The sequence below is a fragment of the Pteronotus mesoamericanus genome, unplaced genomic scaffold (assembly GCF_021234165.1).
Source record: "Pteronotus mesoamericanus isolate MK-2021 breed Mesoamerican mustached bat unplaced genomic scaffold, CSHL_Meso_final contig_263, whole genome shotgun sequence".
In the NCBI taxonomy this organism is placed as follows: Eukaryota; Metazoa; Chordata; class Mammalia; order Chiroptera; family Mormoopidae; genus Pteronotus; species Pteronotus mesoamericanus.
Window position 1 is genome coordinate 8,926,194 of NW_026555112.1, and position 23,533 is coordinate 8,949,726.

General features: G+C 39.4%; 1 protein-coding gene across 4 annotated transcripts in view; it reads right to left on the reverse strand.

Moving 5' to 3' along the window:
* NR1H4 (nuclear receptor subfamily 1 group H member 4) overlaps positions 1–23,533 on the reverse strand; it is a 72,662-nt gene that overhangs the window by 47,665 nt on the left and 1,464 nt on the right. For all 4 annotated transcript variants that reach the window (XM_054574640.1, XM_054574641.1, XM_054574642.1 and 1 more), the window contains exons 2-3: positions 9,303–9,441; positions 8,535–8,669 (exon numbers count right to left, since the gene is read on the reverse strand). In XM_054574640.1, the coding sequence (XP_054430615.1) occupies positions 8,535–8,613 (79 nt within the window). In that variant the 5' untranslated portion in view covers positions 8,614–8,669; positions 9,303–9,441. The remainder of the gene's footprint in view (positions 1–8,534; positions 8,670–9,302; positions 9,442–23,533) is intronic.

Genomic DNA, 23,533 nt, shown 5'->3' on the forward strand with positions numbered 1-23,533 from the left:
GGAATGGTATAGTGCTGTAACATCAGGAAGCATTAAAGCATAATGCTTAGCAGTGTGAGGCCAGTTGAGCTGGGTTTATATCCAGTGTTATAGTGGAATTGTGTTCCCCCAAAATTAATATGTTGAAGTTCTAATCCTACTACCCTAGCAGGTGACATTATTTGGAGACAGGTCGTTATACAGGTAATCAAGTTAAAATGAGGTCATTAGGTTGGTTCCTAATCCCACAGGACTCGGGACCTTATACTAAATGGAATTTTAGGCTAGGGACAGACACACATGGAGAGAAGATGTGAGGAGACACTGAGATTAAAACAGCTACAAGTCAAGGCTCTCCAAGGTTCTCCAAGGTTCTCCAAGGCCAGGAACAGATTCTTCCCTCATAGCCCTCAGAGGGAACCCACCCTGCCAGCACCTTTTTTGGAATTCTTGCCTCCAGTATGAAGAAACAATATATTTCTGTTGTTTAAGCCTCCCAATATGTGGTAATTCACTACAATAGCTTTTATTTTATCCACACCTGAGGACACACTATTGATTTTAGAGAGAGGAAGGAAGGGAGAGAGGGGGAGGAACATCAACGTGAGAGAAAAACCTCGATAGGTTGCCTCTTGTGTGCGCCCTGACCAGAGACTGAACTTGTAACCTAGGCATGTGACCTGACCGGCAACTGAACCCTCAACCCTTCACTTTATGGGGTGCTGCTCCAACCAGCTGTGGCCAGGGCTGCAGCAGCTTCAACAAACATGCATTCAGGCTCCCTTGACATTCACTAGCTCTGCGGACTGTGGACAAATTCTTGAACCATTTCCTGCCTCGATTTCCTGATAATCAGACAAGCTCATAGAAGTGTTATGAAAATGAAATGAAATAATATTTATAAAATGCTCAGTACAATGGGTGGCTACCCATCATTATATCGATGCTGTGATTATTCAGCTTTGGATTCATGTTTCAGGGTAGCTTGCATATTGAATAGGAATAATTTCTGCAGCGTAACTGGGAGATTTCAAGCTTGTGACTGTGTATTATTTTTGGAAGAGAGGGCTTTAGAATAGAACTCGGTAGGCCCAGGACTGAGCTCAGGCCTAACGCAAGCAGAGGCACTGTGTAACCTTAGGCCAGCCTCTCAGCTTCTGCAAGTCACATTTGTATATATCAACAGAGGGTAGAACATAGATAATTCCTGCTCTACTTCCCTCATAGACCTTTCGTAAAGATAAAATGACTTAATAAATGTAAAAGCAGTTTTAAAAGGCAAATGTGATCTATATAAATGTAATAATCATTGCTAAGATGTTTCTACCGCCTATACAAACTCAGTGTGGTTTCACAAGCACTGTCTCACCTGGTCTTTACTTACACCCTTTGAGGAAGGTGTCATCTATGATACCCATTCTCTCTACCCTATTTTACAGACTCAGAAAGGCAGCTCAGTGAAGTTCAATGAGCTGTCTAAAGTCACCCAGTTATTAAGGGATAAAACTTAAACTTTAACTAAGGTCTTCTGATTCAAAACCCTGTGGCTGAAAAACTAGAGCACACCTGCCCCAATTGCCGAGAAGGAATAATGGCCCATGGGCATATTTCAATTTGAATTGCTCAGTCAGGGGTTACCATTTGCAAAGCTGTTCTCATATTTACTTCTGACCTCATTCTCCTCTCCTCACAACCCAAGAGCTATCCTTGCCTTGAGACCACCTTACTTACAAGAGCTACCCACAGGATGTGAACCAGGGCAAACTACCTCTGAACTTTCTATTTCAAGAATTCTGTACTCAGTTTTTCACTGGTCAAACAAATGGGTGTGTCTGTTGCCCTCAGAAACTTTTATACTTAAAAAAAGAAAAAAAAGAAAAAAAATGAGCAGGATAATTTAGCTGATCTTAGAAAAGTTCATCGCTGAATGAAATCCACACAAGATGTTCTCATAATTAGACTAATTGGATCTCTTTGCCTCTCTCAGGCATAACTAACTGTCTCGTGTCATTTTTTTCCTAAAAATATGTTTTTTCGTAGGGGGTGGTGGAAGGAGGTGCAGGGGTTTAAACGGTGATGAACAGAGACTTGACTTGGGATAGTGAACACATAATAAAATATACAGGTGATGTGTTATAGAATTGTGCACCTGAAACCTATATAATTTTGATAACCAGTGTTGCCCCAAAAAACTCAATTAAAAATTAAAAATCCAAGTGAATATCATTATTGGAAAGGACTTGTTTTGTACTGTAACTAGGAATAAATAAACATAAAAGGTTAAAAAATAAAAATACAGTACACGTCTGAAAGAGTACCCCCTAACCATATATGGCTACTGAAATTAATTTAAATTAAATAAATTAGAACCAATTTCTCAGTTACACTAGTCACATTTTAAGTGTTCTGTAGCTACAAATGGATAGCGGCTACTGCATTGACCTAGAACATTTTCACCATCACAGGAAGTTTCACCAAACAGCACTGCTATAGACGGTACTCGGGAGCACTGTGAATGATGCACCAATCAGGGCAAGTGGGGGCATCAGCTATGAAACTATAAAAAAGGGGAACTCCCAGAGTATATGTGGGCAACGCTTTTCTGAAAACTATCCTTGAGACAAGACTTGGCCAACAGACTTGGAGTGATACAATCTTCTTGGAAAGACTTTCTCCATTGAGATGAACAGGAATATTCTCTTAGCCTGGATCCTTAATCATTATTCAGTTCTGATTCCTTGTCCTGATCATATTTTGGTTGCCCACTTACTAACTAGAGGACCTTGAGCAGATTATTTAACATTTCAATTTCCACTTTCTCATCAGTAAAAGGGGAATAGTGATGGTATTGACCTCATAGGAAGGCTGTGAAAATTAGTATTAATGGCAAATAATTAATAAGGTACTTATGATATACCCAGGCATTCTTTTGAGAACTATAATAAGTAAGGCAAGTGTCTTGAGCAAAGTTATGGAATTTGCCTAAAACCACATAGTAGTAAATGGCAGAGATAGGGTTGAATGTGGGAAGTCTGTCTGCTAAGAGATCCACAATGTTCTCAGCATGATGCCCGACATGTAAAAAACACTCAAGAATTGGTAGCTGTTATTGTTACCACAATTCTTTTTATCACTGTAAAGGTGTAAACTTGTGATCTCATTTTATAGTCAAGCTTTCTCAGCTCAGTTCTTCTAAGTGCCCCTGAGATTCGTGTCTCAGCCTGCAAAGTTAAGAACCATGCCCTGGATGACAATGGATTCGCCCGCCGGCTGGCCTGGCCAGTGTCTATCATTTTTTGCCTTGTTGCATGCCTTTTACAAGCTGTGCATGCCTTTTCTTAATAAGGCAGTGATATATTTTATAATAAAGAAAGTTTTTTTTTTAGATACTTCTTTTCTTCCACTCATTTCTTAACTTCACTAACAAAAACACCAGATCTAAGATTCCTGGGAGACCAAAAACCAAAGCTGTGGTGGATTAATAAAAATCACTAGAGATTGTTTAAATCTGTGGAAGAGATGTGGATAAGAAATATTTAAATTATGCTCAAACAAAACTCCATTTCTAATGGTATGCCTGAAATTTTCAGCTTTGATTCACCCATCAACTCAGGACTGCATTCACTAAAGTTAAACTCAGTAAGATGAACAAATGCCTGAACTCAAATGTCAGGAATATTCCACAAAACTGCATCTCAAGACCCTTAATTGTATTTTAAAACATCTGGCTGATTCTGGAACACCGGAAATATTCTTTTAATTTAAGCAAAAGGACAGGCAGGAACCATATTCCAATAAAAATAAAGCTACTCAGAAAAAACAGGCATAAAGAGCTGACAGAAGCATAGAGTGATGAAAAATAGCTAAGGAAAGTGGAATCTGAGTGAACAGAATTATTCAGGACATGCCTCCTGCCACTTGCTGGGCCTCGTTTGGAATGGGGCTTCACAAAGACTGTTAGATACTGTAACAGGCTAATGTAAAAACATGGGTTTCGTAGCTGTTGTTAGCAATGCTATCATGCCAAAATGAGAACATGTGTTTCCTTCCTGAGAGCACCCAGAAATGTATTTCCACACTGTCAGTTTTTGTTGGCTCCTTGAAAATTCTTTGCATTCAACAGCGTGAAGATAAACAGAACTTCCGCCCTTTAATGAGTAGAGTGGTGTTTATTGTTTCAACAATTTAAATAATAACAACTACATATCAAGCCCTGGACTAATGACACTGTTTTATGATGCCTTGAAGTTTCCAGAACACTTTCCCACACAGCCATTCAGTCCTCCCAAAAAGCTGGGAAATGGATGTAATTATTATCCCCCCTTTATAGGGGAGAAAAACTAAAGTTCAGAGAGTCTCAGTCACCTCTGAGACTTCATTTCTTTCAGTTTCATTGCTTATTTTCACTTACATTCAGTGAACTTCTCCCAGTATCAATGAGCTAAGTGAGCCGGACACATTGCATTGAGGGAATTTGGTGAGAGACTGTACCGTCTCTTGATTATTCTGTGCTATTTTTAGAATTCTTTTCTACTTTCTTAGTCTGAAATTCTGTAATTTTTTGAGTTCTTAAACCACAATTTGCTGAAAGAACACATACATTTTAATTAACATGCTACCTCCTAAACTACTCACTACATCAAACCATGAGAAACTATGGACTTTGTCATGATTAGCTTTTGTTATGCTCTAATTACGTAAAGATCATGCCTTCTTCATTCACCACAGAAGTCTTTCTTGATCCACTGTATTAATCTTTGACCAAGTTTCCTGGCTTGCAGGATCTCCCAAAGGAAAGGAGACTTAACTCTCTTAGGTCACCATGTCCTTCCATTCTGAGGCCTATGTGTGGATTGAGTTACTGGTGAGCTAGATTCCCATCTGGATTTGTCAGGGATGTGTGGCAGCATGACAAATGAAAGGCCCTCATGAGGCGATCTCAGCCCCATTTTTATAATTCCATTCTGTCCAAGCTTCTTTCCTTCTTTCCTACAAGAGCCAGCTAAGAGAGCAGACTATAGAGCAATTCTGCCCCCACGCCCAATCTTAGCCTTCTTCTGAATATTCCAACTGATTGGGGTGAGGGTGGGGGGGGTGATGTAAAATCCCATTATACTGTGGGACAGACCCATCTGGTGTCACATGCTTTTGGCTTAGCTCTTTTTACGTGGAGCTTCAGCAAATGATCATGTTGACAGACTCACCTCATGTTGACAGCCTGTCATTTCAAGAACATGCCACATATCTCTTGGTTTTTTGTCCCAAACTCCTTTAGTACCTCCAGAAGCTACCTGGCCTTGTTCCAACGCGAGTGGCAAAAGCACAGCCCAGAAGTGCTGGGGAGCTGACACCCCCAGGGGCTAACCTCAACCAACTGGAGTCACAGGTGAGTTAGTAAGTGCCCCAGTCCCCATCCCTTAGTGGACAGCTCCTTAGGCTGCTCCCAGTGGACTCCAGCTCCCCTCGCCCACAGCAGTGATCTTCATAACTTGTCTCACGGTGGTTTTCCCGCTTTCTCTCTCGTAGCCCCAGTCTTTTGCTTCTGCTCTTTGGGAACACCTCTCACATAAACTCCCTGCGCACAAGTCCTGGCTTCAGGCTCTGCTTTTCAGGGTAACTATTTATGGACAATGGTCCTGGAATTCCAGGTCTAATAATCTCCTCTTAAAAGTGCTGTTACATGCTGGGTCCAGAGCCTACTCTCTAGACTCCGTCAACTGCCCTAAATAAGAGTGAGAAGGTAAGACCCTTCCAAGTCCATTCTAGACTTTGGGCCTCTGCACTTGCTACTTCCTCTGCCTAGAATATTCTCCTTGGCTTGTCTTTCAGTCTCAGCTCAGCTTGTTCACTCCCCAGAGCCCTTGTCTGACCACAACATTTAGAGCAGCCCAATTCTTCGGGTTACTATGACATCACCCGGGTTTGTTGTTTTGATAGCTCTTACCACTACCTGATATTATCTTGTTTATTTATTTGCATGTTTCCTGTGAGTCTACCCTCCACTAGAAACTCTCCTGTCTCTTTTCCTGCTTTATTACATCACCCAGTATATAATCAGTGCTCATCATTTAGATGGAAGAAATGATAGCTATCCATGGGCTGTACCATAAACTTCACTTGCCCTTGTTGTAACAACATGACTACTGGTTTTGCTTACACAGTTAGACTATTGGAAAAGAGTTCAGCTCTCTGGCTAGTGGAGCCCATGAGTTAACACTTCTGAACCTCTGCTCTATTTCAAGATCCGAGAGTGGTGAGAGAGGCGCTGCGGGTTACTCATCCCTGGGCCACAGTCTCCCCTGGTGCCCCGTATCCTAAGCCCTGGGTGGGAGCTCAACAGAATCCATCAGTGTCACCAGGACACAGAAGAAGATGAACAAGGGGAATGACAAAATCAAAATGCAAGTCTTCACCCCCTACTTTGGCACACCTTAGCTCAAGTACGTAGAGTGAAGTGAGGCTGAGGGCCTGGGGAAAAGAAAATTGCTTAGCCCTGGCTCTAGAACTTAATGGGGAAAAGGGAAAGGAGCCCCCATGGCCACACATGGCTCAGATTAGTTTACCAAGAGTGGCAACCAGAAGAAGATTTGAAGAAGCTGCTCCAGTCGAGAACAGCTGTGCATCGCAGCTTATGCACCCTGTGCTATCTAGTCTTGGAAACCTTAAATGAAGTGTTAGGAAGCTGGGTAAGAATGTGGTCCAGCAAAAGAGAGATGAGGGAAAAACCACGCTGGATGCACGGGTCACAGTGCTTCTTCAGCACTTTCCGGTGCTTCTCACTGTTACTCTACCTACTCACATCTTTTCACTGCATGGCTGCTGAGGTCAACCTTCAACCTGCTGTGCTCTTTTGGAGATCTTAACATGCAATCATAAAGTTTCAGAGCAGAAAATGGAGTTTTACATTGATATGAAAAAAAACCTTCAGTGGAATTTTCCTTAGCCTCTGATATGTACCTATAGTCCTATCTTGTGCATTCTGATCGGTAAAGCAAAAATTATAAAGATATCTAGACACTGATTATTTTAAGGATTTGTAGGATAGGCCAGAGCAAGTGGTCAAGTAGCAGGACATGGAGGTAGGGGGCCCACTGGCCTTGAATGCATCCACAGGATGAAGAAAAGACAAATGGAAGAAACAAGATGCAGCAACTATGTCCAAGAAGTGGCAATTCATAAATAATTACTGGTGCCTTTGGTCTCTCTGAGTCACTGATAAACATCTCTTGTTTTCCTTAACCTCTTTTCTCTTTCCCTTCTATTATTTATAACTTGATTCTTATTTATCAAGTGCAAACTAGGATTCATACAATATCTTCGTTGCCTTTAAATGCTCTTATACTTTTGGGGGGCAGGTAGACATATAAACAGGTAACACAAATAATGACCTCTCCTTAGAAAGGACCTGATAAACCATCATATACTAAGATGCTAATGACTGGTATGCAATAGCATAAGCTATTAACATCCCTCAGAGGTGCCTGCAATCAAACAGGGGATCGTGCTTTCAAATACTGATTTTTGTGGAATTTCAAGTGTTTGCATTTTCACTATCACTGTCTACCATGATCCGTATATTAATGTCAAGTGAATAACTGGGAGCATTCAAGTGCTTTCTCTTTTTAAAAAATATTTAATTCATTCATTTTTAGAGAGAGGGAAAGGGAGGGAGAAAGAGAGGGAGAGAAATATAGATGTGAGAGAGAAGCATCGATTGGTTGCCTCTCACGTGCCTCCAGCTGGGGACTGACTGAGCCACAAACCAGGCATGTGCCCTGGCTGGGAATCAAGGTGGTTACCTTCCCTTTTGTGGGATGAAGCCCAACCAGCTGAGCCACATTATTCAGGGCCAAGCTCTCTGAACAGGGCTATTGTGCAAAAAGGAATTATTTTAAGAGTGTCACAAAGCTTCCTTGACCCATCCAAAATTTACCCCTGATGACTCTTTTCTGATATTCCCAATTAAAACTGTTTATAATGAGATATTTTTCATAAATGCATAAAGTGGAGCAATATATGATTTTATGGTACTATCTAGTTACAGATCTACGGGAATCAACTTAGTACAATTTGTCCTCAAACCAGTTTAAATGACTAATCCTGGCACTGTGCCATATATCCCCCAGCACCAGAAGAATGGTGGTAGAAAATCTACTGCGGAGCAGCTATAACCTAAGTAACCTCAGCCTTTAATAGGTATAATATTAAACCATAAGAATCATGATTTCATACTTTAGTACATACTGCAATAAGAGCAGACTCAGCCCTAGAGCAGGAATTTGTTTCTACTCCCAGCTCTGTTAATTATCTAGCCTCGTGGCCTTGGACAAGACTTGCTGTTCTCATCTATAAAAGAGAGTACCATTAGGATCAATGAATCCAAGGTTCTATCTACCTCTGTCTTTGCATAGTAGCTAACGTTTACTGAAGGCTTAGAAGGAACAAAAACATTTTCTGGACTCTGTTGCACTCATCATCTAAGCTTTTTTATCATGCATTTCCAAATTGTGGTTTGTTGTATATATTGATAAATTTAAATGGACTTGACAACTTACCGAATAAATTGTCAGAAAGAGAAAATTCATCCGTGGCAGGTAAGTGAGAGTGTTGGATGAGATTCATTTTTGATCCCATCCAAACTTTTCTATTCGAGAATGCACCTTTGTTATCGTGGTCTTCAAAAAAACACCCTGAAAGGCAAATAAATAAATAGAGAGTTTAGGGAAGAGGGGGAAGATAGTTAAGAGAGAGATGGAGGGAGAGTGTGAACTAGTTTACAGAACAGTGAATGCTTTTGACATCTGCTAAGATCTTTCTGTATATATTTGCTGTCAATATTTATTCTTTTTACACCTAATTTGCACTTATATGTGCCCAGAGTATATGTTTTGGAAGAGACACTCTCTGATTCATCTAGGAAAACATCATATGTTCTCATTTAAATTTCAACACTTGGGAGATTTGGGCAAAGCATGATGACATTTTGGTTATCTTTATTTCTTTTACATATAGAAGAAACAGAAACAAATATAAAGATCTTGAATAAATTATTTAATATCTTAAATTTCATTCTAAAGTTGAACAGTTTTTTGCACAGACACAACAGTAATTTAAGACCACTTTCTACTGGAATTTTCTTAAGTTGAGTGGACACTATATCAGCAAATCAAAAATTCAGGAAGTATTTCTCCAACATCTTTATCTTTGCCTTTTAGAGAAAATTTAAAGGATTTTCATTTTCACTCTCTTGGTCTACCTTGGCCATTTACTTATCTGGGATAAAAAGAAGTTATGATAAACAGAAAAATAATGGTAATACTCACCAAAATGTCTGAACTTTCATCCTGAGGAGATGTACAGAATTAATCCAAGAACCCAAGAGAAGTAGTGTTCACTTTTAGTTCTATCTCTAGGTCTTCTTTCCTTCCTTCTTTTGGTCTTTTCAATATGTCTTCTACCTCCCTGAAGAAGTAATTTGAAAAGTCATATAATAAAAATATGTGCTATCAGAACCTCTTTTCCAAGGCTGTTTTCTGAGGGCGATTTGCAAACCTTTTTATCCTATCTCTACAAAGAAAACACTTTATTTACAAATATATAACTTTTTACATTTTCTGCTCAGAAAGAGAATATAGGGGGGTTTCATTGGACTAAGATTTGTTCCCTTAGAACATTCCTACTATTCATATCTCTTTCTCTCTCACCCACCAAAATGGTCCAATTCAAGCAGAGGTGGGTAGCAGATGCATTGTGGCTGCTGAGGAGGCAGTCCACCACATGATGTTTGCTACATTGGTTCATTGATTCATGACTTCGAAATACATTTGTTGAGGACTTATTTAGCACTAAGCTCTGTACTGGATGTTTGGAGATAAAAATGATGAAAGGAAAAAAGCACCCACCATCTATGACATCAAGCTTAATGAGGAATAGAGACATTAGAAAATAATCACACAAATATGCAGATAATTACATATTGTACTCAAACCTGTTGATGAAAATGAAGATTAGGATGCTCTAATAAAGAGGTCAGGTGCGGGAAGGAGTCAAGATAGGGAAGCAGCTGAGGGAGGCTGTGGTTTCATGGCCAGTGTTTATTTTACTTTTAAATGTTTTTCAACTACAGTTTACATTCAATATTATTTTGTATTAGTTTCAGATATAGCATTGGAACATATACTTAGACAATCATATTCTTCACAAATCATTTCCCCTGATATTTCCATTACCCAACTGACACCATCCGGTTATTACAATATTATTGACTATATCCCCTATGCTGTGCTTTAGAGTCACATGACTATTTAGCAACTACCAATCTGTACTTCTCAAGCTCTTCATCTTTTTCACCCAGTCTCCCAAACCCCCACCCTTCTGGCTACTGTCAGTCTGTTCTCTGTATCTATGAGTCTGTTTCTGTTTTGTCTGTTCATTGATATTGAAGAACCCATATTTTTAATGACAACATTCAACTGCCTAATTAAACAATTGTAAGATCTACCGTACCTGTAGATATTTCATTGTGATAGGCAGTACTAGGGCACATCTGAATTGATGAGAAGACACCAGAGAGGCTGAAGAATTTATAAAAAGAGAGAATCTCCTGTGAAAGGATACAAACTGTGTCCACTGTGGGAATGCAGGCACATCTGGGTCCATAGTGGTGAACCAATAGCATGGCATGGTCCTACCAATGTCTACTGTCCAGTAAGCCAAAGGGCTTATTGGCAGACAACTCATTCTAAAGTCAGAGGGAGCCAGGAACCGTGACCTTCACCCCAAATCAAAGCCACAATAGGCTTTCTTGCCACACTGGTATGAAAAGGGAGAAAGTTAAAAAGAAAAATGAGGCTTAAACACATTGAAGTATGAGAAAGACCTTTCTAACAGAACACAATGAGCAGAAGAGAGAGCTCATTTCAACTCCACCCTCACCCTCCAGCAACTATGCCACATGTCACAGTGGAACTTTGACCCCAACAGGACTCAGGGCCATTCTGGGGCAATTGTGAAATAGCAGTGGCTGCTGCGGTGTCACCATAACCCATGAGAACATCCATCAGAGGAGCTGTGACCACAGGTTAGGCACTGTTCCCTCCAATGCACACAGAAAGTAACAGAATAAGTGGCCAAACAGACTGGATTATGAACAAATACAAGGAGATCCCAAAGCCCTCCTGAAATACTTGTCAGGACTCTAGTAGGAAGCTGAAAGGCCTGAGGAATAAACCAGTAAAAGTTGTTATTAATGGGCCCTCACTCATACTCACAAGTTATTTGGGGACTTGGAAAATTCAAGTTTTATTATGTGTAGTGAATTGTTATATACATATTCAATGTGTATTTATTTATTTAATTTTCTTTCAAATATATTTTATTGATTATGCTGTTACAGTTGTTGCATTTTCCCATTTGCTCCCTTCCAACCAGAACCCCCTTCCCTGCAGCATTACCCCCTAGTTCATGTCCTTGGGTCATGCATATAAGTTCTTTGGCTATTCCATTTCCTACACTGTTCATAACATCCCCCTGTCTATTTTGTACCTACTAATTAGTGTTTCTTCAATCGATGCACCTTTCCCCCCATTTTCTCCCTGCCCCCTCCCAACTGATAACCCTCCAAATGATCTCCATATCTATGATTCTGTTCCAGTTCTGGTTGTTGGCTTAGTTTGTTATTTGGATTCAATTATCGATAGTTGTGAGATTATTGCCATTTTATTGTTCATTGTTTTGATCTTGTTTTTATTAAATAAGTACCTTTCTCATTTCATGTAATAATGGCTTGGTAATAATGAACTCCTTTAGTTTTACCTTGTCTGGGAAGCACTTTATCTGCCCTTCAATTCTAAATGATAGCTTTGCTGGATACAGTAACCTTGGTTGTAGGTCCTTGCTTTTCATCACTTTGAATACTCCTCGCCAGTCCCTTCTAGCCTGTAAAGCTTCTTTTGAGAAATCAGCTGATAGTCTTATGGGAGCTCCTTTGCAGGCAACTCTCTGCTTTTCTCTTGCTGCTTTTCATATCTTCTCTTTATCTTTAACCTTTGGCATTTTAATTACAATGTGTCTTGGTGTGGTCCTCTTTGGGTCCAACTTGTTTGGGACTCTTTGTGCTTCCTGGACTTGTGTGTCTATTTCCTTCACCAAATTAGGTGAGTTTTCAATTTCTTGCCCTTCCTCTTCTTCTTCTGGCACCCCTATGGTTCGGATGTTGGTACATTTAAAGATGTCCCAGAGGTTCCTAAGCCTATGCTTGCTTTTTAAAAAAACATTCTTTTCTCTTCCTGCCGTACCGATTGAATGTTTTTTCCATCCTTTGTTCCAAATCATTGATTTGATTTTCAGCTTCATCCCCTCCACTGTTGGTTCCCTGTAGGTTTTTCTTTATTCCACTAATGCAGCCTTCATTTCTGCCTGGGTCTTTTTTATGCCATTGAAGTACCCAGTGAGTTCCTGGAGCATGCTGATAACCAGTGTCTTGAACTGTGCATCTGATAGGTTGCTTATCTCTATTTCATTTAGTTCTTTTTCTGGAACTTTGTTCTGTTCTTTCATGTGGGCCATGTTTCTTTGTCTCCTCATTTCGACAGCCTTCCTGTGTTTGTTTCTGTGTATGAGGTAGAGCTGCTATCTCACTAGTGTGGCCTATTGTAGAAAAGTGCACCTGTTAAATTATATGGGGTGGAGCCTTAGGTAATCACCAGGGCAGGGCAACCCACGTCACATTTCTGTTGCTCTGTGTGGGGGAGAACTTGCAGAGGGGACAACGCTACTGTCTGGCCTCTGGAGTTTTGTCTCCCAGCACTTGCACCTTACTTTCTCCCCATATGCCACTAGTGCCCTCCCAGATGTTGCCCTGGTGTTGAATCCCAAGGGAGTAGGTCTGGAGGAGTCCTAAGTCCACTGTGGGCCATTTAAGAGGAGTCTCTTGAGAATCCCGCAGTTTCTCCCACCATCCCAACCCCCATAGGTTTTTACAACTATAAGATATGGGGACCTACCTTCCTGGTGCTGGAACCCTGGGCTGGGTGGTTGGACTGGGGCTGGGATTCCTTGCTCCCAAGGTATCTCTCCCATTTTTTATCCCACACGACGGCTCCCCCCCATCTTCCACCTAACCATTTTGGTTGTAGGATTTCCACACTGTTTGATTTTCTGACAATTCTAGGTGATATTTGTTTTCTAGTCTACTTATATTTTTTGCTATAGTTGTGCATGGAGGCGAGGTATGTTTACTTCAATGTGTATATATGTGTATATATTTATACACATGAATTATGTATAATTCTATATGTTTCTGCATGTTGCACAGTAAGTGGATCGAAAAGTTCTTCAAAATGTATACAACTATTGTTCTAGACTGAAATTCTCTTATTTTTGTGATAGTTTTGTATCTAGTTTTCCATTAAGGCCCTGTTACTCTGGTGTTTAAAAAACAGGAGAATTCAGTTCTCAGACTCTTAGATTTCCCCCTATGCTAACTTTTTCCCACATTTGTATATTTTAACTTTAGTCATGATCATCAAGCTCCCTGTACTTAACACAGCACATAACAGCCCTCTAATATTTTCCAGGTACAATCATCCTCTTTCTTATACTGTAATTTCCTCTATATATTCATATCCACTTGGCACCTTCAATGCAAGTGCCTGGCACACAATAGACCCTCAAGAAATGTTACCTCAATGAAATGATTTGTACTGTTTGTTTTCTTAGTTCCACCAAGTTCCCTGACATTCATGTTCTTCCTGAATGAAATTTGTGCCAATATGAATTTCATTCTCCTGTTGGCACGAAGGACAGAACTTACCACTCTAACCCAAACAAACATCCAGTTCCCCTAGTTTTGTAACATTTGAGTGATTACCCCTGGCTGGAGACCCACTACATGGGCGCCCCTGAAGAACTAACAACAGAGCCCTCCAGAATCTAGACAGGTGGCAGTCTGCTCAGACCAGGTGTGCTGCGGTTATCATTCCTGAAGGGGCTTACAGAAAAGGAAACGTGAATTTTTAAAATGGCAACAGAAGCATAGAGTAAACAATTCAAATAGTACACTGAAAAACAGGTCCTTCTTCCAGCTCTGTCACCCGTTCACCACTGCAATGGTCAGTTCCTTGTGTGTCCTTCTGGATGCTATGCCCACTCGTAACATAAAGGGCCCTGAAACGCTGCACCTTCAACTGGCCTTTGGCGAACTATTGCCCACAGGCCAAGCTGCACAGCTGCGTGGGCAGCCTGTGAGCTGAGTTAAGAATGGTTTTATATTCTCAAACAGTTGAAAAAATTAAAAGGAGGATATTTCATGACACATGATAATTACATTAAATTCAAATTTAAATGTTTATAAAGTTTTATTGGCGCACAGCCACATCTGTTGGCTTATGGGTTATCTAGGCTTCTTTCTCCCTACAATGGTAGAGTCGAATAGTTGCAACACAACTCTGGCCCTCAGAGCCAAAAACATTTACTATCTAGCTCTTTGCAGGAAAAATTTGTTAATCTCTGACATAAACAACGGAAGAAATTTTTTTTTAATTCTATTAACATCATAGGTAAAATATGAATAAATGTAATGAATACCTTGGAGGTGTAAACCCACTTAATTATGTACATTTCACAATGATGGGGTCTTCTTTGCCTCTTAACAGCTCTTTCTTAGGACTGGCAGCTTTAGCTATAATTGGCTTGTCATTTAATGAGCACCTAGTATGTCCCAGGCATATGGCAAATGTTTCCACATACATTGTTTCTTTAGTTAGGGTTACTTCTATGTCTTTTTTTCCCTCTCATTCTCTTTCCCACTTTGCTGGGGGAAGAATTGCAATAGGATGAGTAACTCTCAGGAGACCCAAGACCTTAGCTCTGGAGTTTTTTTCCCCTTCAAATATTCCCTTCCATATAAAGAATCATTTTACAGGCTGAGAATAAGCAATGAGAATTCTCATTTACCCTTATACAAGAAGTTTACAAAACAATATGCTCCCTGAATACATTGACATCTAAAAAAATAAAATAGATGCAAAAAATTTTCTGAAACATTGTAAAAATTGCCATTTTTACATGTTGTTAAATTACCCTTAAATTTAAATACCATAGCAACTTAATATCCTCCTTCATCCTTCTAAGAAATACAAGAAGATGTTCTTTAACATTTGGAAAGTTTTAAAGTGTTCTTTAATACTTGGAGAGTATTCTTGTCCTTCCTTGAGTTCACATTTTATTCCACTTCCCTGCAGCATTTTATCCTAATGTAGCACATTTTTCTAGTTGAATATCTAATATTGATCATCCTGTCATACTTTTTTGCGACTAAAATATGTATATAAATTTGGATTTTAACATTATTTCTAGTGACTATGACTTTAAATGTTTCAATAAAAAAAAATGTCTGGATTGAGTTTCTTACCACTTACTGTAAGCACCTATGAGACTTTCTTTACAAACAGGGTGGCTCCTCTCTCCTCACGCCAACCAGCCGCCTACAGACTGTGATCTGCTGGGGAAGAGAGCGCGCGGGTGAGAAAGGAAGACGCCGCGGTCACACCACAGTCACAGCAAACCATGGCAGAGCACCTGCGTTCGCGGAAGGACACCTCCATAGAAATACAGTTAAAGCTTCTGTTTTAAATAATGAGCCTTGAGAAACTGCTGTCAGAGAGCCTGTGAATTCTGACGTTACTAAGGAAAGTGCAGCTAATGGGACGCCACCATTTCTATTTCATGGACAGACGTATGTGTTAACACACAAAGGATTAAAGTTTGGAATCAGAGCAGATGATGGAAAATAGCTGAACTTTGCACTGTTTTCCTGAAAAGTTGTTAACATTTGTTTTTAAATGAAAGTATTTTTAAAATAAGAGGGCCATTGCAGAAAACTCAGACAATACTCAGAAGTGTTTTTAAATGCCAAGATGTATTCTATAACTTTTGCTTCCAGTTTATACCGCCCGCCCCGCAGCAGTGAATGAGTCCCTTTCTCACTGCACCCTCATTGGCATCACTTAAGTCTCATTTTCAACACTCTTTTCTATTTTACTAGGCGACAAACCCTGTCTCACTATGTTAAATTGCATTTCTTTGATTAGTAAAATTGTAAAAAATTTACATTTTTATTGCCGGTACATGGTAGTTGCTTTCCATTTTCTGTTTATATCCTTTACCATTTTTCTATGGAAGTGTTCATTTTTTTTATTGACTTACAAAAGATCTTTGAATATATTAGCATTCTGGTATATTTGCTACAAACATTTTCATTTGCCTTTTACTTATCTTTACCTGAAAATTTTGTATTTTATATAGTTAAATATGTTAACTATTTTTAAAACTTTCTTTTATTGATTTTATTTTTAGTTTATGGTACAAGGTAAATTTTTTTTAGAATTGCTTGTTATATACTTTTTCTGTTTCACATAGATAGATGAGGCCTCTTTGATCAAAATTAAATTTAGTTTTTCATTGATCATACAGTTACATCTTGGACCACTATCACCTTTTCCTATTAATCATTCTTTTTAAACATTTCTTAAGATAGTCTCACCTTCTTATTCTCTGTGATAAACTATCACATCATGTATCATATTTTTTAGAGAAAGTTTCATTGGGAATTTGAGATGGTACCAAACACATTTTTAGGCAGCAAGATCCACATCTTTATAATACTCATTTTTTGCCTTTTAGGGGCAAGTTATATCTCAAGTTACTCAAAGGTGCCCATATCTCTTAGTTTTGTAGACTTTTTTCCAAGTATGTTTCAACTTCCCCATGGATCCTTCCCCTGCTATTTATCTTCCTCCCTCCCCCACCGTGTGGTAATTAATGATTTGACTGCATCTGTCTTATCTTCTCCACTTTATCGCTAGACTGTAAACTCCTAGAAGGCATAAATCACAGTTTATATTTCTTTTGCATCTCCTTTCCACAGCGAGTAGTATCATGCATACACATAAATAATAACTGTGTTCTAGCAGAAATGCCATCGGGGAGAATGAGAAGATTGGGATGGAAATCCTGTGTTAACCTTTCATAGCTTCATGTATGACCTGGAACTATTCACTTAACATCCCCCTCCTCACACTACACCCTGAGCTTCAGCTTAATAAGGGTTTAAAAATTCAAATAATATGGCTGCTATAAAGATTAAAAGGAGAATCATTAATGTTTTCACACACATATATAGGGTAACATACAAAAATGGTCACTGAATTGTTTCCAATAGTAAAAAATTAGAAACAGTATAAATATCCATCAAAAAGAGAAGGAACACAATAAAAAAATAGCATATTCACAATCAAATACTATGCAGGACTTAAAACAAATAAACTAGGACTATATGTACTCATATTGATAAATTGAAAAACAACATATTGAGCAAAAAATCCATATGCAGAATAATACATACAGGTGGATAAAAATGCATATGTTTAAAGATATGCAAAACAATTCCACATATTATCATTGATACTCTAGTGCAGGGGTCAGCACACTAGGATTCGGGCCAAATTCAGGCCCGAATTCGCCAAGGACCAAATTTGCCCTTTTGTTTACACATTATGTATGGCTGTTTTCATGCACCAGTGGCAGAGTTCAGTGGTTGCAACACAGCCCACATGGTCTGCAAAGCCTAAAATATTGACTATCTGACCTTCACAGAAAAAGCTTGTGCTCTCTGCTGTAACCCCTAGAGACATGCAAGGAAGTGTTACACCTTCATTCAGAACAGTGGTGCAGAGTGACTGGGCTGGTACCTAGGGAATTTCCATAGCACCTGCACTGCCTTCCTGCTTGACCTGTGGGGAGGGGTGCAGGAAATACAAGGGAGTTGATTATATTACTTCATCTTTTACATGTTGGAAATATTTCATAATGAAAAAAGATTGAGTGATATTATATATGTGAAAAGCTTCCTCCTCAGTAAAGATTGGTAAGTTTACACAGCAATTCTTTCTTACACATTCTTACATACACATAAACATACACATATACATTTTTAAGACTAAAGAGAAAGTAATTTCTTCCCATAAGATGTTTGGAGGACTTAACTGTTTTCCCTGAGGCACTACTGGAAATTTTGAGTGGCATAATGAAATCTATTTGGTTGGTCAAAAAGTTTGTTTTGTGTTTTCTGTATGATGGCTGTAGTAGCATATAATTATCTTTAAATTCATTCAAAACAATTTTGTTAGATTGTACTGTGACAGATGTCATATCAGCATGCATTTTTTAAAAAACTTAAAATTGGTGAATTTTTGTGAAACCATTTTAATGTTGAAGATAGGAGATAAGCAACATTTTCAGCATATTATGCTTTACTATTTCAAGAAAGGTAAAAACACAACTGAAACACACAAAAAATATTTGTGCAGTGTATGGAGAAGGTGTTGTGAATGATTGAATGTGTCAAAAATGCTTCGAAAAGTTTAATGCTGGAGATTTCTTGCTGAACAATGTTCCTCAGTCAGGTACACCACTTGAAGTTGATAATAATCAAACTGAGACATTAATTGAGAACAATTAATGTTCTACGATGCGGGAGATAGACGACATACTGAAAATATCCAAATCAATAAAGTTATTGGTGAAAATGAAAAAATGTGCCTTTTATTTTATGGGAAAAAAACCATATGGACTTTTTGGCCAACCCAATATCTTCAAGAAGATTACTGTAATGAAAAAGCCGAACAGGGAGGGTAAGCAGTAAAAAGAGAAGGAAAATTCAGGGAATTTGTTGCTAACGTGAGATGACCGGGTGCATACCATGGGGGCATGTGTAGAGATGGAAAGGGAGGAACTTGAGTCTAGCACAGAGAAAGGAGAAAGGAAAGGAGGAAGCCTGGTGAGACAAAGTTTAAGCCTTAAGCATTGGTGGAAACAGGGACAAAATGTTTATTTTACTTTATGTTTATTTGTATGATCTGTAACCTAAGTCTTCATTTAAGGACCCAGGAATAATTTCAGAAATGGTATGTGCTGTTTGTTTTTAATGTGATAAGATACTTAGTGACTGGTAGCTCAGACTCCCACTTTCTGGTTATCAATTTTTACTTGTTTAGACACTGTGTGTCACAGGAAGTTCATGGTGTATGGAGCTCCTCTGATTTATCATAAACCACATGCAAATAGAGACCTCAGAAACACCCTGTTCCAGTCAAATAGCTTTGACTCTGACTTAGAAGACTCTCAGCTCTCCGAAGTTAAAAGTAAATGTCAGTTACATGTGCTGATTTCCTATGAACTCGTCATATCCAAAGACACCATCCTTGGTGGCATTTTTCTTAGATGAAACCAGTTGTTGATGGCAAAGTATACATTTTTTTGAACATCTACATAGTTCATTCCTAAAGAGCAAGAAAAAAAGCGATCTTTTTCTAGCCATCAACATTTCATGCCCAGAGAAAAGCCCTGGATTCAGCCCAAAGGCAAGCAAAATGTTCTTAAGGGAAAAGAAAAGTCATGATGCTTCAAGAGGCTTAGTGGACAAGTCAGGCAAGGAAAACTCAATTATATTAGCGTGGGGATTTCTATGGAAAAGGTAAGCACAAATCCATTCTGGAGCATGGCAAGGATAGTCATTCATTTAACATTCATTAATTTTCTGTTATATATCAGGTTTTGATCAAGGTCTTGAAAATTGAGTGGTAGATGACGCACACAAAAACATCTGTCTTCATGGGTCTTACGTTCAAGTGGGAGAGTTGGATAATGGGCAAGTAAACATAAAAGATGTTCAATGATGACAATAAGAAAATAAAGAAGATAAGGAACAGAGTGATGTGGTCGGAGAGGGGTGATCTGGGAAAAGCTCTCCGGAGAGTGGGCTTCTGAACTGAGATGTGGAGGATGAGAAGGAGTAAGCCATGTCAGGGAAAAGCAAGTCCAGGCAGAGCGGTCGGCAAGTGCGAAGCACCAGGGCTTGGAGGGCTGGAGGAACCGTAGAAGCCCAGGGAGGCTGGCGATGAGCGAGCAGAGGGGGTGTGCAGGAGATGAGGCCGAAGGAGTAGACAGCTCTCATATGTCCTGTTGACCGTGGTGGAGAGTTTGGATTTCATTCTAAATGGAAGTCATTGGTGGATTTTAAGCAGTGGTGTGACTAAGAGGATGAGGAAAGTCTTCCTGAGTGTGGAAGGCTGATTCTTGAATTTCATCTTGAAGGAGCAGGCATTAGACTATGCAGAAGTCATGTAGTGGGGAAGGCATAGGAAGGAAAAATAGCATGGTGTGTTCTGGGCAACCTTAAATCATTCTCTTTGCTGCATCTAGTGAAGTCAGTTCAAATCAGTGGAGGAAGGATGGCTTTTTTCAAGGAATAGCGTCAGAAAACTTGGCTATTCTTTGGCAGCAGACAGGCAGAATAAAGATTTCTGTCTTGTATCCTTAAAAATAAGTCTCAGGTGAATTAAAGACTTTAAGATTATGAAATTATTGAATTAAATATAGGGAAATACATTTATGATCTTTATGAACTTAGGGATTGAGAAGGACTTACTAAACAAGAAATAAATAGAAAAAGAATAAATTTGACTACATTAAAATCAAGACAACAGAAATCAAAACACCATAAACAAAGTTAAATATATGAAACAAACTAGGGGGGAATGTTTACAACATAAATAACAGCAAAAAAATAATACAAACAATGCATAAATAACTCATATAAATAAAAACAGAAAGGATAAGCAATCCGGGGAAGAAACTGGCAAAGGATATAAAAAGGAAATTTACCAAAATTCAAGTGGCCAATAAACATACAAAACATCTAGAATTGGTTAATAATTAGAAAGATACAAATTAATATAACTAGATACCATTTTCAGATTGTCATACCTTTTCAAGTCTAATAATATTAAAAGTTGGACTAAGGGCATAGGAATACATGTTTTCATACACTGCTAGTAGGAGCATACTTTTTAATCTTTTGCAAGGTTTTTAGCAGTGTATGTTAAAATAAATGCAATTCTAATTCTTAGGTGTCTTCCCTGCATAACCTCTGCACATGCACACAAGGAGGCATTGCATTGCTTCTTGTGGTGAAAAGGTGGAAACTACCTAAATGACCATCAACAGTGAAATGGCTATATACACTGTGCTCAATCTATAGTGGCAAATATTAGGCTGCAGTTGAAAAGACTGAGGTGGTCTTATATACGTTAACATTGAAAAAGGAAAGTAGAGGAGAATGGCTTTGGGGAAGATGAAGAGAGATTTCAGACTTAGTAATAAGGTTGTGATTTTTTTAATGAGATGAATACACTGAAGATATCATTCATCATTCTCCATTCGGCCAGTTATACAGCTGGATGTCATAAGCAAGCACATTTAAATTCTCTGGAGGAGAGGGTTGCTGTTTACATCCCAGTCCCCACAAATGCACAGCCTCTCCCACTAGGCGTTCCACCAGAGCTGTACACTTGTTACGTCTGATGAACCTACCCTGACACCAAAGCCTATAGTTTACATCAGGGTTCACTCTTGGTGTTGTATATTCTATGGGTTTTCCATGATAGTATCATACAGGATAGTTTCACTGCCCTAAAAATCCTCTATAAGATACATGTATTTTTTTTTAACATAGCGTCAAAGAGTTCCTGACCCCTTGAAGGCCAATTATGGCCTCAGATTCAGAGTCTGGAATCCAAAAGAATAAAGATCCCCCACACAATCACTTTGAAATGACATTATTTTGTCCTGCCCTCTTAACACCGCTTTTGCTCCTTCAGCGACAGGCTGGTGTAGACGCAGCATCAACTCCGAGAACCTCACGGCTCCCTCGGAAATGGAGGCGGATGTCTCTTTGCCTGGTCAGGGAAGCCCTGAGCCCCAGCACACGGGGCTTTCCTCTGGTCACCAGCATCCCTCAGCAAGACCGTCTTCTCCACGGGCAAGTGTCTCCCAGAGGACCACGGGAGACAATTCTGCCAGGACCTGAAACTGCAAAGCTATGCTGTTTCTCCTTTTCTTTGACCTAGTGACATTAACTAAAGTATAAAGGATTCAAGGTATCCCCGGATCATTAGGGTCAGGAAAAGGCCTTCTAAATCTACTTAATATGGGGACCAAAATCTCAAAGTTCTATTAGAATTTTTATCTTAAAAAATGAAGATTAATAAGAATTTATTTTTTATTCATGCATAATAATTTTCATCACCAGAACTCTATTATAATTATTAGACTTAAGAATGTATCAACCAGGGACAATGCCTTCTTGTCCCAGGCAAGATTTTTTCCTGGGCAATATTTTATTTCCTGTGCAATATTTCACTTCACAATCATGCTGCATTATATTAGCATTGTACTGACACAAATTTACAAAGAGGAGAAAAAGAATAGCAGACATTCTTTTATTTTATTCTAAAATTGGAAAGGGGCAAACTGAGGGAGGAACTAACTCACTGTGGAGAGCAAAGAGGTTAGCGGATTACAGAGAGAAGGGGCAGGTGGGAAAGACGGGGGGAGAGTGGATATTTTTATATAAGGTGCCTTTTGCCTCCCCATGCAGCTTGGTGACTGAGGACAATCTTACAGTGTTGCCTTGTAGCTACACCTCAGCTGATAGAAAATACAGGGGCAATAAGTAATACCTGGGAAGAAGAAAATTGTTTCTATTTCTTTTGGCCCCTTTGAGATCTACGGTGCTAAGATTTAAGAGAAAAATGAGACTGTGAGCAAAATGAAGGGAAAACTCTCCCTATCAAGAAAAAAGCATATACTTTATTCTTTTCTTTCCCTACCCACCTAATGACAAAGTGAGCCTTTTGTATTCTCAGGGCATTGATAACCCATAGCCTCTGTGAACCATAGCGGTTCAGACATCCCTAATCACAGCACCACGGCGGGTTCCTGCAGTCTTTAATTAAGATGCTGATAACTGAAGTCTCCAATCAGCCTTCCTACACTGACCTCAGGGTTAAAGCAAATAGTGCTGAAAACTTTCCATTTCCCCTGCTCATGGTATAGTGATTAGAAAAGGCCTTACGAATGTTCACATTTGTACTGGGGCTTACCAACTCACCCCCATCCCACTGAAATGGGTGCAGGCTTGTCCAGCTACTCTGCCATCATCCCAGATTTCAAGTTTTCCCAGCCTCCAACAATATCAGAGTAGCAACAAAAAGACTTTGGAGCCAGAAAGACCTGCCCTCATATTTACATCCTGCTCCTCCTAAATGTGTGACTAGGGACAGGTTATCTGTCCTCTTTGAGCCTCAGTTTTCTCATCTGTGAAATGAGTATAAGGGTAACTTCCATGCAAGGTTATTGTGAGAATACAGGTAATTTAAGGAAAGCCTGTGACCTGTCAGTAAGCATTGAACCAGAGTTCACTCTGCCGCACACACACATTTCTTTTTTTATCAAGTTGTCAGGGGCTCACAGCTAGTGGGTGGGTGTTCCATTACAACTGGCCAGACCTTGGAGAGGTGGAAATAAAGAGAAGAACAAGGATTACATTACTTTCCATCTCCAACTGCGGTGCAAGGGCAGAGGTGTGTGGTGGAAAACAAGGCGGCAAGTCCTGAGGAAGGGTCCCAGGGCAAGAGAGTGTTGTCCCTGGCCC